The sequence below is a fragment of the Triturus cristatus genome, chromosome 8 (assembly GCF_964204655.1).
Source record: "Triturus cristatus chromosome 8, aTriCri1.1, whole genome shotgun sequence".
Taxonomy (NCBI): domain Eukaryota; kingdom Metazoa; phylum Chordata; class Amphibia; order Caudata; family Salamandridae; genus Triturus; species Triturus cristatus.
The window spans coordinates 1,244,154,121-1,244,173,041 of NC_140591.1; the positions used below are offsets into that span (position 1 = coordinate 1,244,154,121).

The 18,921-nt window shown below is 46.2% G+C and overlaps 1 protein-coding gene across 2 annotated transcripts in view; it reads left to right on the plus strand.

Moving 5' to 3' along the window:
- The window catches only part of USP9X (ubiquitin specific peptidase 9 X-linked), a 1,605,828-nt gene that overhangs the window by 1,350,186 nt on the left and 236,721 nt on the right, over window positions 1–18,921 (plus strand). For both annotated transcript variants that reach the window (XM_085622934.1, XM_085622935.1), the window contains exon 37: window positions 15,777–16,002. In XM_085622934.1, coding sequence (XP_085479060.1) covers window positions 15,777–16,002 — 226 coding nt within the window. The remainder of the gene's footprint in view (window positions 1–15,776; window positions 16,003–18,921) is intronic.

An 18,921-nucleotide genomic window follows, 5' to 3' on the forward strand; every position in this document is an offset into this window, starting at 1 on the left:
TGCATCTGCACTCTCCTACCTGCCTTCAATTTTCAGAGTCCGTGGCCCTGGCCTCTGCCTCTCAACAGTATCCTAATGAACAACTAGATTGCTAACATTCTATATTTATTACAAAAGTGTGGAATGCCTGACGTCATCTTGATGTAATCAAAACTGTAATACCTAGAGCATTTCCTTTAGAAATTACATATATGAGAGGGTCTTATTTGCATCAAAATTATGGTTAGTGCTCTAAAAAACTAAAATGAGGACATATTTTCTGAGTTTTCAAATAGCGACAAAGAACTTTTAAATTATTTGTTATCTTTGTTTTTTTATCCAGTTGACCACTTGATTAAATGTTGCACCTAGGGGAGAGGATGTGGTGTTACTCCCAGAGCTGCAGACTTTGCAACTGGGGAACCAGGTTGGAGTTTCTGCTTCAGCTCAACATTCTGCGATTCTGGTCAAATCACTTAATCTCCCCATGTCTATAACCTAAATGAATTTGATCTTGTGTGATGTAACCAATGCTCATGTAAAGCACTCCAATACCTGACAAGTCTGCACTATATAAAACTGCAAATACACAACAAATAAGTGTTTTGCACACTTCTGTCATTGGGCTATACTTGGGCTACATCTGGGTGATATTTGGGCTACATTTGGGCTCTTTTGTCTCTGGTGGCCATCTTGGGAGACTTATTTGTTATGAAGTTTCCTAATTCCCTCATTAACTACAGTCTCCTCAGTAGGAATACTTTCAGTTTTTTACTTTGATTCCATCAAGAAAGCATTCAGATGTCACACATTTGCCATAAATTCAGAATGTTAGCAATCTAGTTGCTCATTAGATCACTGTAGTAAAGCTACTGCTCACCAGGGAGGTCTGCTGCTGGTATTGAAAGTGCATGTTTCAGTCTGTATGTCTGATAAGAAAATAGTTTTCTCTCAAACATGATTCATGATATCCCAGCAGAAGGCTTTTTCACATGGTAAAATCACCTTAGAACATACCACAATTCCTAAAATGAGTATGGTACCATCAACAAATGATTTATAATGTAACTAAAGTCTTAAAACCTTCTATTAACTGCAATTCTTTTTAATGAGGTGCTATCATGTATATTGGTCCCAAGATGGCTGCCAACACTTCTTGGATGAAGTGTTGACAGCCAATCAGATCTCACGATGAGATGTGTGGTTAGGCTCCGGCCAGATATATATGTGATTTTACTTTTGATTTTCTCAGGAACTACTGAACGGATTTACACCATTTAACCAAAAGGCATGACTCTGAACCAAGGGCTACCTTTTTGCCAAATTTGGTGTAATTCCGTTCAGCAGTTCGGGCTGTAGCTGCGACTAAAGGTCCCTATGGAAAATTGCATGGGGAAAACACGTTTTGGGACCCTCCTTTTTTCTCGGCCCCCCCTTGACGAATCACCCCGAGACTTTCAGGATAGGAGCGGACCGGAGCGGGCCACGAGTTTTGGAAATTTCGCGAAGATTCGTCAACCGGCGCCAAAAGTTATTCTAAATAGAATGTTGCGGATTTCCTATGGATAATAGGTCCTAACTATAACTACCTACTGGTGACCGCCAGTAGGTAATATGTGTATGTATATATATATATATATATATATATATATATATATATGTTATAGTTAGGAATTAGCATTTAAAAAACCTTGCAAATTCACTTAAAAAACCATAGGTTTCACACCATGTTATAGTTAGGTGGACATTTCACTTGTAAAAAAAAACAATGAAATTCCACCGTTATAGTTAGTTCAGATAACTATAACTCGCGCCAATAGGCCTTTGGCTCATGGAAAGGACTCCTTTCAAAAAGTGTCCTCAATGTGGATCCAAGTTTCCACACGCCGATCTTCACGAGGTGTGTAACCTTTGCCTTTTGCCCAAGCACTAGGCCAAAGACTGTCCAGCTCTCGCCTCTTTCCGCTCCAAGAAAACAATACGGGATCTTTGAGCTCGAAGAAGCATGGCTCGATCATTGACATCCATAACGGACGATATCTTGCAAGAAGGCATCAATGTGCCAGAGCAGATCGAAGAGGGCAACATTAGCACCTCTGAAGCCAACAACTCCGACGTCAAAGACATCACTCCAGGGCAGCAGGTCGTAAGTACTGACAAAAAGGCTTCGGTAACACCTTCGAGCCTAGGTTCACACTTGGACAAAACATCCCACGCCCTGCCTTCAGGCTTGGCAAAGAAGTTAATACATAAGCCTTCAGGCCACTCCGGATCGAGCCAGCCTACCGTCGGTGCCGAAACCCCATCCCCGGCACAAAAGAAGAAAACACCGTCTTCATCCGCTCCAACGCCTGGTTCCACATCGGCGCATTCGGCACCGAAAACCACTGGCACTGACTTTTCGGATCCCAAAAAATCATCGGAACCAAACAACCGGTTCCGAAGACCACTGGCGCTCAACCTTCGGATCCGAAAAACCATCGGAACCAAAGAAACAACCGGTTCCAAAGACCCCATCGGAACCCAGGAAAACTCCAGATTCCAAACCTAAGGAGCATAAAACTGCTAACTTGTGACACACAAGCAATCGGACCCGAAACCACACACTGCAGAGGAGGAGCTGTTTCGACCTGATCCAACCCAAAAAAACTCTCCAAATAGACCCCCAGACAGGTCAACTTATCCTTCCAGGAAAAGGAAAATAGACAAACCTGTACCTGCTCCACTCCCTTTAAAGAAGAGACATTACCACTTCTCCTTTAAGAATTCCTCCTCCTCCTCCACACCACATCTCTCCTATCCCATTTCCAGTACCCTCATAATTTCCTCCACCTCAGGATGATGACACCTGCGAGGAGGAAGGGTATGATGAACCTTTAGGGGAACCTAGTCATCCTAATACCCCAGAGGACCCATGGGACGATTATGGCACACCAGATGTTCCCAATACACCACAAGATGATATCTATTCATATAGAACATCCCCTCCAGAGGATACTAAAGGATTTACTCAGCTCATACACAGAGCTGCAGAATACCACGGTGTGAACTGTCTCACAGACCCTGTAGAAGATTTCCTCATGGATACTTTTGCACCATCTCAAAGGGGTAATCAAACACGCTCCTGAAGTGTTTAAGGATCCTGTCACGGTTAGTCATTAACCCCAGGGTAGAAAAGAAATACAAGTCTGCCCCAGCTGACCCCGTTTACATTAAAGGGCAGTTTCCCTTGGATTCCTTGGTAGTCTCCAACGCCAGGAAAAGGGCTAACTCCCAAACCTCAGGCGATGCTCCACCTCCTCATAAGGAGTCAAAACTGTTGGACGCATCTGGTAAAAGAACAACGTCCCAAGCAACCAACATATGGAGAATTGCCAACCCACAGGCTTTCTTGGCTAGGTACGATAGGGCACACTAGGACGAGCTAGAGACCCTACTACAACACCTTCCAGATGAATAGTAAACAAAGGCCAATGATCTCATCCAGGAAGGCAAACTCATAACGAATACCTCCATTTGATGTGCTCTGGATGCTGCAGACACAGCTTCCTGAGCTATTAATTCCAGTGTCCTTTTGCGCAGACATGTGTGGCTACGCATTTTCGGGTTCAAACTGCCATACTAAACCAACCGTTTGACCAGGAATACTTATTTGGGCCTAGTGTAGATTCATCTTTGGAGAAGATGAAAAAAGATACCGATACTGCTAAATCAATGGGAGCTTTGCAATCGCAAGCTCCCAGAAGTTCCTTTCGCCGCTCCTCTTATAGGGGCACCTCTAGAGGTTTTACCACTGATAACCCCTCCACTTCCTACAAAAGTCCCACCCAGACCTCATCTACCAGAGGCTATTATAGAGGAGCTACAGGGGCAATAACAACAAGGTGAGAGGCAAAACTACCAATACTTGCACCGCCTCCACCCCCAAACAATCACTTCCCTCCACTCCCCCCGGATCACTCTACTCCGGTCGGGAGAAGATTGCTACAGTTCCTACCTGTCTGGAACACCATTACCACGGACAGGTGGGTGAGACAAATCATCCAATCCGGTTATTGCCTAGAACTCACTTCAACTCCCCCCAAACATACCACCCAAACAGCGTCCAATGTCAACAGAGCATTTAACGCTTCTCACACAAGAGGTGCTTTCCCTCCTACAAAAACATGCAATAGAACCAGTTCTCCTGCATCACCAAAACACAGGGGTTTATTCCCTGTACTTTCCCATTCCAAAGAAGGACGGAACCCTGAGACCCATCTTGGACCTCAGACCATTAAACCTCTACATACAATTAGACCATTTTCATATGATCACTCTTCAAAAGGTCCTTCCTCTACTCAAACAAGGCGATTTCCGTGCCACCTTAGATCTCAAGGACGCCTACTTCCACATTCCCATTCACCCTGCTCACAGGAAATATCTTCGATTTGTAGTGGACGGTCAGCATTATCAGTTAAAGGTTCTCCCATTCGGAGTCACCACAGCACCCAGGGTCTTCACAAAATGTCTGGCAGTGGTAGCAGCCCACTTAAGAAGGCAACAAATTCACTTCTTCCCATATTTGGACTACTGGCTCATAAAAGCCAAGTCACATACCCAGTGCGTAAATCACACGCACACCACAATCCAACTACTTCACGACTTAAGGTTTACCATAAATCTCACAAAGTCTCACATCCAACTGTCCCACATCCAACAATATCTAGGTGCCACAATAAACACCCCAAAAGACCTTGCATATCCCAGGATAGCAAGCATCCAAACCCTTATAACAAAATTACAGCCGCAACACTCACTTCTGGCTTGAGTGTTCATGCAACTAATAGGGATGATGGCCTCTTGTATATTCATAGTACCTCATGCAAGACTTCAGATGCGCCTCTTACAGGAATGCGTAGCACGTCAGTGGAACCAAGCTCAAGGTCAGCTAACAGATCTGGTGTTGGTGGACGGCTGCACTCATCGCTCTCTGCAGTGGTGGAACACCCAAAACCTTACCAAAGGACGACCGTTCCTTGAGCCGGTTCCACAGATTGTGCTAACAGCAGACGCATCGCTCACCGGCTGGGGAGCTCATCTCCTACATCACACCATACACAGCACATGGACACCTCAGCAAAAGCTACTCCACATCAATCATTTGGAGTTACTAGCAATCTTTCTGGCATCAAAATCATTCCAGAAACCGATATCAGGCAAAGATGTCTTAGTCCGCACCGACAATATGACAGCAATGTACTATTTACAAAAACATGGGGGGGACCGCTCTCTGCAGCTCTCTCAACTGGCACAGAGCATATGGAGGTGGGCTAGTCCTCAAAACATATTCCTTTTAGTCCAACATCTTCCGAGAATTCAGAATCACATGGCAGATCTGAAAAGTAGTCAGACACAACATATTCACGAGTGGGAACTTCATCCACAAGTTCTTCAACCGTTTTTCCAAATGTGGGGGCAGCCAGACATAGATCTCTTTGCCACACATTACAACAAAAAATGCCCAAGCTTCGCCGCCAGATATCCACACCCATTTTCCGAAGGCAATGCGATATGGATGAATTGGTCAGGCAGATTTGCGTACGCTTTTCGGTCTCTCCCACTCATTCCATTAGCGGTGCGCAAGCTGCAAGAACAGTCACTAACACTGATCCTAGTTGCACCAACATGTGCCAGACAACCATGGTACACAACGTTGCTGGAACTATCAGTAATCGCGCACCAAAAACTACATCTCTCCCCACAGCTCTTAACACAGATCAGACATCCAGATCCAGCACAGCTCAACCTAGCGATCTGGCTCCTGAAGTCCTAGAATTTGGTTACCTCAATCTTCCACCTGATTGTATGAACGTTATCAAAGAGGCTAGGCACCCCACCACTAGAGCCTGCTATGCAGCAAAGTGGAAAAGATTTGTTATATACTGTAACAACAACACCATCAATCCTCTAGATGCGTCCATTCAACACATATGTATCTGAAAGAGACACATTAGTGATACATTCCTTACCTTCGAATATCCCCAGGCGTCATTCTTGATCCGGAAATTTTTTGTCAGCAGTACCCCTGCGCATCGGTAGGTGTCGTCTAACTGCTCCGCGTACGTCGCTGGCATCGTAGCCACCGAGATGACGTCGTCGGAGCTACTTAGACGCGCGCTGACGTCAGTTCTTTCTTTTTCCACGCAGCAGCGCAGATCCGAGAGAGAGCGGTACCCTTAGTTAAAACTTGGTTTATGACAACTTGTTTTGTCGAGTACTTGACTCCTGGTGCAGTAGGGATGCCCGGGTTTAAGTCCTGTAGGGCCTGCCGCCGAAACATGCCGGTAGCGGACCCACATGATGTGTGTCTCTTCTGCTTGGGGCACGCCCATGACCCCGAGGCGTGCCCCGATTGTCAGGCCATGGCGCCGAAAGCTTTGCGGGAGCGTTCCCGAAAGTTTTTGCAGGTCCGGCAATTGGTTCCGTGCCGAGTGAGGTCCTGCTCCCGTGGGAGGTCAAGGGACCGGTCCCGGAGCCATCAGCGCTCGTCTGAATCGGGGACAGGTAAGTCTAGGCGCCATAAGAAGTCGAAGAAGCGACGTCGCTCTTCCTCTACCCCTCACAGGTAGCGTGGTGGAGGGGGCGGGCGGTAACTCCCCTGCGGCTCCGTTGAAGCCTCCGTTGTTGCCTGCGGCCTACCCACCCTTTCCGGGACCGCACGCGACTTCGGCCGAGGTGCAGGCCTTTGTGTCTGCCTTATGTCATTTGTTTGCCCCATCGGGTCCCTCCGGAGCGCCTTCGGGCCCCGCGGATCCGTTGGGAGGGTCTGCCTCCGTGCTTCCGCCTTTTGCCTCATGTACGCCGTCACCATACCCTGCGCTGCCGGCTCCGGCCTCCACGTCTGGTCTCGATCCGGTGCCGGGCGCGGAGCCACCGCTGACGCCGCCAAACCGGGACTGGTATCTTACCCAGGTCAGGGTCGGGGCGCCCAGGCGTGTTCCTTTCAGACCCGCATGCCTGCGCAGCCGCAGTCTCAGCGCAGCCGTGGACGTGGGACCCGCCGTGGTGGGTCCCGAGGACAGCGGGTGGGTAAATCCACCACCTCCCCTGCCGCCGCCTCTAAACCTTCCTAGTTGGGTGTTTCAGGCCCCCCAGATGCTAGTGGGTGGCAGGATTCGCCATCACCTTCCCCACTGGCGCTCCATTACCTCCGACAGGTGGGTTCTGCAAATAGTCTGAAGGGGCTACTCTCTCCCCTTCGAGTCTACCCCTCCAGCCATGCCACCTCAGTACCACCAAATGTCGGGGGATCACTTGTCACTTCTTCAGCAGGAAGTTGCGGCCCTCTTGGCCAAGGGGGCCATTGAGCGCGTTCCGATGCCAGAAGTAGGTCGTGGTTGTTACTCCCACTACTTTGTGGTTCCGAAGAAGGACAAGGGCCTGCGCCCTATCTTAGACCTCCGTAACGTCAATCACTTCCCCCGGAAGGAGAAGTTCAAGATGCTCACGCTTGCTCAGGTCTTGTCTGCCCTAGACCCGCAAGACTGGCTGGTAGCGTTGGACTTGCAGGATGCTTATTTTCATATACCCATCCTGCCGGCCCACCGGCGTTACCTACGGTTCACGGTAGGCCATGAGCACTTTCAGTTTACCGTGCTCACTTTCGGCCTTACCAGCGCCCCTTGGGTGTTCACGAAAGTGATGGCGGTGGTCGCAGCTCACCTGCGCAGATCAGGGGTTTGTCTTCCCCTATCTAGACGACTGGCTGTTGAAGGCGGGCTCGCCCCAGGCAGTCGTCTCCCACCTCCAGACTACGGCCGACCTCCTGCATTTGCTGGGGTTTTCCATCAATGTGCCGAAGTCACACCTGATTCCCTCTCAGAAGCTCCTCTTCATCGGAGCGGTTCTGTATACGGCGCAGTTTTGGGTTTATCCTTCCGAACAGCGAGTCCAGGACATTCGGGCTATAATTCCGATCTTTCGGCCATGGTCCTGGGTTTCGGTCAGGAAGACCCTGAGGCTGCTGGGCCTCATGGCCTCCTTCATCCTGCTGATCGATCATGCCAGATGGCATATGTGGGCTCTGCAGTGGGACCTGAAGTTCCAGTGGACGCAGCATCGTCCAGATCTCGGAGGGCTCTGCAAAGGACATGCAGTGGTGGCTCAAGAACCAGCGTTGGGTCAGCCGCAGATCCCTCTCCCTCCCCAACCGGAGCACACAGTAGTGACGGACGCGTCCCTCCTGGGATGGGGCGGCCATATGGGAGAGGCGGAGATGGTCTCCGGCTAGGTCCAAGCTCCATATCAATCTTTTGGAGCTCAGGGCGATCCTACTTGCACTGAAAGCATTCCTTCCCTCTGTCAAGGGGAGAGTGGTGCAGGTGTTCACAGACAACACCACCGCCATGTGGTACTGCAACAAGCAGGGCGGGGTGGGGTTGTGGACCCTATGTCAGGAGGCTCTACGTCTCTGGACGTGGCTGGAACGTCAAGGCATTTCCTTGGTGGTTCAACACCTGGCAGTGACGCTGAATGCCAGGGCATACTAACTCAGCCGCAGGTGCATGTTGGATCACGAATGGCGTCTTCTCTCGGAAGTGGCACAAGGTCCCTTTCAGCAGTGGGGAGAAGCTTGGTTAGATCTATTCGCCACCGAAGAGAACGCGCAATGTCAGCAGCTCTGCGCGTTGGAGTTTCCAAGGCGACACTCGCTCGTAGACGCTTTTCGTCACGAGTGGAATTGCGGTCTATTGTACGCCTTTCCGCCTATACCACTTCTGCCCAGAGTGCTGAAGAAGATCAGACGCGACCGGGCCCAAGTCATTCTTGTGGCGCCAGACTGGGCTTGAAGAGTTTGGTATCCCGAGCTACTCAGTATGAGCGTAGATCCCCCGATCCGACTGCCTCTTCGGGAGGATCTCCTGTCGCAGCAACCGGGGATGGTCAACCCAAACCTGTCCAGCCTCCACCTCCTTGCGTGGAGATTGAGCGGTGGCAGCTGATTCCATTTGACTTGCCTCCTGAAGCCTGTAATGTAATTCTGGCAGCCAGGCGTCCCTCCACTAAAACGGTATACGCCTGTCGGTGAAAAACATTTGTGGCATGGTGCACAGCGAAAGCTGTTGATCCTCTTGCTTACCCTCTTTCTGAGGTCCTATTATTCCTTCTCTCTTTGGCCCAGCAGGGCTCTGCTCTGGCCACTATCAAGGGCTACCTGTCTGCTCTTTTGTCAATAGATTTCTCAAAGGCATTACTCACCTTTTCCCTCCTATTCCTTTTGTGATGCCTCAATGGGACTTGAACCTGGTTCTCACATACTTGATGTGCGCTCCCTTTAAACCTCTTCATAACTGTCCTTTGCGGTTATTGACTTTGAAAACTGTCTTCCTGGTGGCCATCACCTCCGCTAGGCGGGTGAGTGAGCTCCAGGCTCTTTCCTGTAAACCTCCTTTCCTGGCGATTCATCCGGAAAAGGTTGTGCTTCGTCCGCGTCCATCCTTACTACCAAAAGTGGTCTCTGCCTTTCATCTTGGGCAATCTGTCACTCTGCCCAATTTCTTACCGCCTCCGCACCCTTCAAGAGAAGAGGAGACGCACCACCGTCTGGACCCAACACGTGCACTTTCGTTCTATCTCAACCGCACACAACAGTTCCGGGTGGATGACCAGCTCTTTGTTGGCTATGTGGGTGCCAAGAAAGGCCGGGTTGTGCACAAGCGAACTATCTCCCGATGGGTTGTCTTGTGCATTAATTCCCGTTACTCTCTGGCTAAAAAGGAACCTCCGGTTGGGCTGCGTGTCCCTTCTACCAGGGAGACAGCAGCTACCACAGCATTGGGATGCGGTGTTCCCCTGCAAGACATCTGTCAGGCGGCCACTTGGGCCTCGTTGCATACTTTCACTAAGCACTATTGCCTTGACAGTCCGGTCCCGAGAGAGGGTTTCTTTGGCCGTTCAGCTCTCTGTGACTTTCTGGTGTAATCTCACTTCGAAGACCCACCACAGGGGTTGGTATTGCCTGGGTATGTATTCTAAAGTAAGGAATCTATCACGGACGTGTCTATTTCAGATGCACAAGTTACTTACTTGTGTAACGATATATCTGTAAGAGACATTAGTTAGTGATAGATTCCTTACCGCCCGCCCATCCTCCCCGTTCTGCGAACTGTTCTCTAGGGTTCAGGTCATCCCTTTTCAGGGCCCTAGTCCTATTGCACAAGTAGTTGGTCTCTGGCATGGCTCTGCGCTTCTGGCGCGGAAAAGTTGTGGACAGAACTGACGTCAGCGCGTGTGGGCGCATCTAAGTAGCTCCAACGCCGTCATCTCGGCAGCTATGATGCCAGCGACGTATGCGGAGCCGTACGACGACGTATACCGACGCGCAGGGGTACTGCTGACCAACTCTTTCCAGATCCAGTCTGACGCCTGCGGATATTCTAAGGTAAGGAATCTATCACTAACTAATGTCTATTACAGATATATTGTTACACAAGTAAGTAACTTGTACTACCTGCTGCATCTTCAAAGATGTAATCTAGCATACACATCCATTAGATTACATCTCGCTGCCATAGCAGCTTACCTACAAAATAGACATTTGTCATTGTTCAGGGTACCTGCCATTAAAGCATTTATGGAAGGCCTCAAAAGAATAATTCCTCCCAGCGTACCACCCTCGCCAGTGTGGAATCTAAACATCGTCCTCACTAGATTAATGGGTCCTCCATTTGAACGTCTACATAAATGCAAGCTACAATTTCTTACATGGAAATCCTCTTTCCTTGTGGCCATTTTATCTCTCAGAAGAGTCAGTGAGCTACAGGCACAAACTATTCAAGAATCATTTTTACAACTCCATCATAACAAAGTGGTTCTCAGGACAAATCCCAAATTCCTTCCTAAAGTTATTTCTCTCTTTCATCTGAACCAATCTGTTGAGTTGCCAGTGTTCTTCTCGCAACCACAAACAGTAGCAGAAAGAGCTCTTCATACACTAGATGTAAAAAGAGCACTCCTTTACTATATTGACAGATCAAAACACTTTCACAAAACAACTTTTTGTATCCTTCTCACCACCACATAAAAGCAATCCCATATCAAAGTCTGGGATTGCAAGGTGGATTGTCAAATGTATACAAATTTGCTATCACAAAGCAAAACGTATACAGTCTATTCCCCCTAAATCCCACTCTACCCGCAAAATAGGGGCTTCAATGGCATTTTTAGGGAACATTCCCTTAGAAGATATCTGCAAAGCAGCTACATGGTCTACACCACACACATGCCTACTATTGTGTAGATGTGCAGGCAAAGCTACAATCTAGTGAGAGCCAGGCTGTACTCAAAACACTATTTCAAACTACTGCAACAGATACTGGTGGTCGCCACTAAAGAGGAGTACTGCTATGCAATCTATGCACAGTGTGTGATCTGCAGCTTATATGCCTCGAATGGAAAATGCTGCTTACCAGTATGCATCTGTTCTTGGCATGTAGAGCTGCAGATTCACACACACGCCCACCCACCTCCCCGGCTACCTTTATCTGTTCCAGTGTTATCTTATTTAGATACAACATACTTGGACATCTATTTCTGTTTCTCACAAAACTCCATTTCCCTTCTTGGCGAAAAAACAATCTGAAGATGGAGTCGATGCCCATGCGCACTATTGTCCAAAGGAGGAGTCACCTATCTGGTGACTTCCAAAGACTTGTTTCAATACAATAACAAAGTGTAAACATCCGGGCCCAATACTAGATGGCGATCTATGCACAGTGTGCGAATCTGCAGCTCTTCATGCCAAGAACAGATGCATACTGGTAAGTAGCATTTTCCATATGTATGTGTATATATATATATATATATATATATTCACTGAAAAAACCATAGGTTTCACACATGTTCTAGTTAGCTGTACATTTTACTGATAAAAAACCAATGAAATTCCCCCGTTATAGTTAGTGCAGGCAACTATAATTCACGCAACCGTAATCCTCTGCTGATGCTAATACTGTATTTAGACACTTATTTGCCCATGTCTTCTTCCATTAAATTTTAGCTATACATATATTACAAATATTTTTTTTTCATAAAGACACATATGTCATCAGCAGAGGATTACGGTCGCGTGAGTTATAGTTGCCTACAGTAACTATAACGGGGGAATTTCATTGTTTTTTTATCAGTAAAATGTACAGCTAACTATAACATGTGTGAAACCTATGGTTTTTTCAGTGAATTTGCAAGGTTTTTTAAATGCTAATTCCTAACTATAACGTGTGTGAAACCTATGGTTTTTTCAGTGAATTTGTACGGTTTTTTAAATGCCAAGTTACTTTGCGCCATTCGTGGCGTGCGCGCCCAGTTAGCGCAGTTCGTTCCGTGCGCGCACGGTGCGCTTCGCTCGCGCACCGCGCGCCCACTTTACGCAGTTAGTGCCGTGCGCGCACGGTGGTCACGCGGTGCGCTGCGCGCACCGCGTGCCCACATTATGCGGGATGGGCCATGTACGCACGATGCGCTTCGCGCACCGTGCGCACATGGGGGACATATTATGCGCATCGTTGTGAAATGTTTTGTTTAGTATTTTCATTATGTTAAATGTCATGCACAAATGGTGCCCTTCGGGCACCATTTGCACATGGGGTGGGGAGAGTGTGGATAATTTTTTTTTTTTTAACAAAATTTTTACCGTACGCGTACGGTAATCGTAATCGGCGATTTTTCGGAAAAAAAATAAAAAAAATGTTGGGCCTTGGGGGTTGTTTGGGGCCCGTATATCAATGCTGGGTGATTATTATCTCAATATACTCATTTTTGGGCTTCATTTATGCTGCCCCACTCAGACTGCGAGAGAGAAAATGGCGGCCGCCGCTTCCTGGTTTCGGCCGATTCGAATGTTTACTAAGATCTAAGAGCCAATCAGAATCGCGCTCGCGCACGTCACCGTACGCGTACGGTAAGCGCACCGTAAGCTGGCTCAGATATATATATTGATTTAAAGGCTATTTTCTCAGAATCTACTGAACAGATTTACACCAAACCTACAAAAGGCACTTCCTTGACCTGAGGACTACCTCTCTGCCAAATTTCAAGTAATTCTGTCCAGCCGTTCGGGCTGTAGCTGTGTCTAAAGGTCCTATGGAAAAATGCATGGGAAAAACGCGTTTTGGGACCCCCCTTTTATCTCAGCCCCCGCTTGACGAATCCCCCCGAGACTTTCAGGGTAGGAGCGGAGCGTAGCGCCCCACCTATTTTGAAAAATTTGCGAGGATTCGTCGACTGGCGCAAAAGTTATTCAAAATAGAATGTTGCGGATTTCCTATGGAAACGTGGTCCTAACTATAACTACCTACTGGCGACCGCCAGTAGGTAATATATATATATATATCGGTGTTTCTCCAAATAATGGAAAAGTCTGCACTCGAAGACCGGGTCATTCATTTATTTGAAACAACACAAAAACATCCATTTTGTAATTTAACAGGCAACCCAAAATTCCGTAATTCGACAACACTGACAAGAGACGCGTTTCGGCTGAGCCACCAGCCTTTCTCAATACTAGTAATCATGCTCTTGATTGTCTAATTTATAGTGGCTTGATATCAAAGATGGAAAAAAATACATAATCCTAACATCGGCAGATTCAATCATCCTAAAGAAGGTAATTTTGGTACGGTGCCTGCACTGCTCAATGTCAAATAGTCCAACAGATATGCATGATAACAAAAAAATCTTTGTATGCAAAAAAGAACTGCTATTGTAAATGTTCCGTGTGTCGCCTTTAGTAATCCTCTCATCTACTTATGAATTAGCCACATTCCTGGATTATATCACATCATTATATCACATCATAACTGGTATGAAGAACTTCAGGATATCAGTAGAGAGCTGACGAGCTCTGGTTGATGCACCTGCGCCCAGCGAGTGCTACAGAGACCTGAGAAGACTTTGGGCATCATTTCCAGTACCCCAAAAAGTATTTGTTGCTCTCTAGTGACGAAGGACAACTATCCTGAAACACGTGTCTAGAGATACACAGCACTGGCTGCACCAACAAGGGGGAAAAACTAAAGCCTGACACCAAAGTAAGTGTTATCATGCACTGCTTTAACTATGATGCATCGGGGCAAACTGATAGGTGGGGTGTGAGACAGTGTGCGCCCACCCTTCTCCTGGCTCAGGTTTTATTGTTTGTTCTCTCCCTAATCCAGCAAGGACTTGCTTTGGGCACTGTTAAGGGCTACTTATCATATATTTCTGTGTTTTTGAGGTTGCCAGACCAGCTTTCTTTGAAAAGTTTGCAATATTTGTTTCTACCAAAACCCTTTGTGATACCTTAGTGGTACTTGATCCTAGTCCTCACTTAAGTGAGGTGCACCCCTTTTGAGCTGCTGCACTGTTGTCCTTTGAGACTACTAATGCTGAAGACCGTCTTTCTCATTGCCATAACATGGGCTGGACTTGTGAGCAAAATGTAGGCTCTTTCTGTCAACCCACCTTATACCACTTCCTTACCAGATAAGTTGGTGTTGAAAACCTGAACTTCGTTTCTCCCGAAAGTGGTCACTTCTTTTTATGTGTGACTGTCTACTACTGGTATTCTTTGCTCCACCTTTAAGTAGGAATAGAGGCCCTAAGATGGGTCATTGTTCATTTGTGTTGATCATGCCGAGGAACATTGAGTGAACAATCAACTCTTCGTAGGCTTTTCCGGAGCAAAGAAGGCTAACCGTGCAAAAATTGACCATCTCCTAGTGGATTGTTCTCTGTATAAAGAGTTGCTACACACTGAAGAAGAAACCGACTCCAAAAGGCTTATCGGCTCATTCCGTCCGGGCCAAGGTTTCTACCATTGCATTTACACACAGGTTGCCTGTCCTGGACATTTGCCAGGCAATTGCGTGGGTGTCAGATCATACGTTCACGAAGCACTACTGTCTTCATTGGGGTCCGTCGAGAGGGCCAGTTTGCCTGCCCGGTCCTGCAGGACTTTTTGGTCAGAGCCACTTAACAGACCCACCAACTTGGGAGGTACTGCTATATTATTCATTCATCTGTGGCTAGACATATCCATCTGAAGAAGTTGTTACTTACCTTCGATAACGATCTTTCTGGTGAATACTCCATCTAACTGCAGATTCCCTGCCCCCCCCCCCCCCCCCCCCCCCATTACTCTCCCACCTCCCTATTCTGCGAAAGGGACTTTTTATTCCATCTATAGAGGACCCAAGTCTAGAGATCTGAACATTGGCTATACAAACCTGCAGCAGGGCTCTACATCTGAAGGCAGGGACAGCCTAAAAAAGCAACTGCGGTCAACAAGCATGGGTGGTGCTTATATACTGCTCCGCTCTTCACTTCCGGAGTGTAACAATGTGGACTCGGAGCCACACAACACTAACTGCCGGCATACAGGAGTAGTGCTTTTAAAGTTTCAGGATCCAGTCTGACACTTCAGAAATATTGACATTGTGAGGATCTGCAGGTAGAGTATCCATTAGATGGATTGTTACCAAAGGTAAGTAACTTGTTTATGAGGACAAAAAAGAAGCTAAAAATCTGTGTTAAATTTAAAGGGCAAACGGAAATGCTTGCTTCCCAGTCCTGATCACGCCCTCATTCAGAAAAAACTAGCGGAGAACATCAGGCCTTTTTAAATGAACATCGCCAGTAAATAATCTATACATTCAATCTAGTGATTTGACTCCGTTCACTATGTGGAATAAATATACTTTGCTTAGTTGCAGTAAAAAAAGCTATCCCTCTATGTGTATCGATCTACTGAAAAATTACATTTTCTGTTTTTCTCATAGGTATGATGCACTGTGCATCATTCTTCGTCATAGCAAGAATGTACGCTATTGGTTTGCACACAATGTTCTATTTGCCTTTCCAAATCGTTTTTCTGAGTACCTTTTGGAGTGCCCCAGTGCAGAAGTCAGAGGTGCATTTGCGAAGCTGGTAGTTTTTATTGCACATTTTTCTTTGCAAGATGGACCCTGTACGTCACCTTTTGCCTCCACCGGACCGGCAAGCCAGGTATTAAGGCACATATTTTGTTTCAGAAATGCCCTATGTTAATTCCATCTGTATTTAACTATACTTTTAAAACAGTGTACATTGAAAAAAATTACTTTAGGTTAAACGACAAAAGCTAAAATCTAAGCATGTCTGCTATTAGTCTGACATTAGTTTGCTTCATTAAGAGGAAATGTAGAGAGAAGGACCTTGGTTACTGAAAGTTAGTATAGTATTTTCAAGGAACAGAGGTCCCATTCAAGAGGAGTCAAAATAAATATCACAATTACTACAGTAAGGAATTGGAATTCAAGAGAATGAACAATGCATGTGATGAAAGAAAGTTTTTATGTTGATTTTTAGAAACCGTAATAAATAACTTTGAGTGAGCTAGCCGTGAGGAGGTTAGAAGGGAAATCAGCCGATTTCCTTAACCCAGGCTGGTGACTTAAAAAGGTGACTTTTAAATAAACATTGCAAATACGTAAAGTCAAATCAACATCTCCTACTCAGAAAACAAATGTACAGTAAGGTTTTGAGTTTAGAGACGTAGGTCGGCGACGTTTCGATCCCCATACGGATAGTGGGATCTCTTCAGGACAAGGTGGTGGTAAGGATGCCTGGGAAGTTAGCTAGATAGCCACAAGTTGAAAGAATGAGTGGCCGAGGAGCCTCCGGTGCTGAGGCTCACGCACGAATGAGGCGGAGGAGGGGCGCCCGGGGTCCGCACCTTGAGAGCCGAAGCGCCAATGCGAAAGGCAGTAATGCCGGTCCGAGTCTGGACCGCAGGATGGCAGTGGGGTCAAGCTCACGGGTGCTGGTAGGAAACGGGTTGCTGGTGTAAGCAGTAGAGAGTACCGGAGCGGGAAAATCAGCACCGTGTTTGCCGTGGTCTGGTAACCCAATGTCGGCGGCAAAAGAGCCGGAGCCTGCAGTGAGCTCGGGAGCTCGAAGCGGGGCAGGTCACATGGTATGGGCTCTTGATGGAGAGTGGAAAGTTAGTATAGGGCAGCTCTATGTAGACTGCTTTTTTTTTTTTTTTTTTTTTTATATTGTAAGAATTTCATGTCGAACATTTCCTTATCACAACTCAGAGCTGTTTACATACATCTAATAATATGTAATTGTAACTGATCCTTTCTGCATTTTGTGTATGACCAATGATTCTGTTCAAGGATATGTTAACGTAGAAGTTTAAGTGAGCGTGATTTTAAAAATTTTGAAATTTGTCTAAAATTGTGCAGTCTGAAGATTCTTCTGGAACAGTCAATCAAAACAGGATTATTCTTTTAAATTTGTTAGTAATGGATGTGAGTGGCATTCCTTGAAACTTTACTCTTGAAAATTTCAACTCCTAAAGTTGCTTTCTATCTGGCCATTTCATCTTGCAGAAGGGACAGTGACATTCAAACACTTGCAGCTGGTCCTCTTTGTGCCACAACTTATTTTTGAAATCAAACACCAAATTTATTTTCAGTGTTTTTACATTCAGACTAATTTGTCATATTTAGATTTTCTATTTCCTATTCCACTTTTCTGTAGCATAGAGATTCAGTGTGTCCAAGTTAGCATGGCATTGTACATCTAATTCGACAACTGTGAATCTCAAAAAAATCTAAATGTTTTTTGAATAAAGTTTAGGGGTTTCAATCAAAATGATTTTTCAGTTTTGTCTTTTTAAAGGTTTAGAAGGCATGTTATACTTTGGAACTGTGCCATTTGCACACAAACAACAAATAATTCTGCCTTGATTGAAGACAAATGACATACAGTTTGTGTCTTGAAGATTCCCCACCTTTTGAAATACCTCACGGGGACAGACTGTATTTGGAAAGCTTTGCACAGCCTCCAAGGGAGGTCAGAGTAGGCTCTTTGGAAACAGTGCCAATCTTCGTAATAAAATACATCCTCACTTGTGTATATGGCAGTATTAATGTTCCAATTAGTAATTTCTGTTTTTCTCCCCTCCCCATAGTAACCAGCGTAATATGTATATATATATATATTTATATATGTATCTCACAAAGTCGACCCAAAGGTATTTGGGCGCTTTACATGAGCACCACTTACATTAAACAAAGACGCATTTATTTTTGTGTTTTTTTTTTTTTAATTTTTTTTTTTTTTTAAGGCATTGGCAGATTAAGTGATTAGCCCAGAATCACAGGATGTTGAGCTAAGGCTGAGACTCAAAACCTGGTTCCCGAGTTCCAAAGTCGGCAACTCTGACCGTTATTCCTTATCCTCTCCCCTGTTTTATGGAATAACTCTTTTTATTGGTTTGCATCAAGGCACGGTATCAAGAGAAGATAGAAATTCAGTTATTGTCAGTAGCCAACAGTGTAGATATCAGTCTCATGGAATTAACACAGCTGTAAGCCAAAAACCCGGAGGCAGGCAGCTTGGGCTAAGGGCTACATTAGGCTACTCATCTAGGGTATGTTCTATAATCTTTCGATCTCTCGAGCTAGCTCGAGCTATGCGTTAGCAAAGTTCATCGCTTGCCCAAATATAAGAACTAGCAGTGTGCCTTCGAGAGAAGAGGGGAAAGAAGAAAGAAAAACGAGAGAGAAACAATACCACCCTCCCATCTCCTCCACACCCCGTATCTTTCCCACTTGGAGATCATGTAGGAGGCCCTGTCTACTATTCAGCGTGGCTTATGAGGCTGGTCTATGTCAATTAGGCGAAAAACCTGTAGAAGCTTAGGGCAGGTTACTTCTGAACTCCTTACTGAGGATGTTTATAAAGGGAGCCCAGATTTCCTGAAAAACTTCAGCTTTGTTGTCAATCACCAACGATAACCGTTCCATGCCCAACACCACCCATAATCGTCTAAGCCACGCTGAGTGATCTGGGACTTTCTCGGACCCTCAGTGAGCTAATCACTCTAGGCACGTGGCATTTAAAGCTATAGCTATCTGTCTCCCTTTCAAGGAG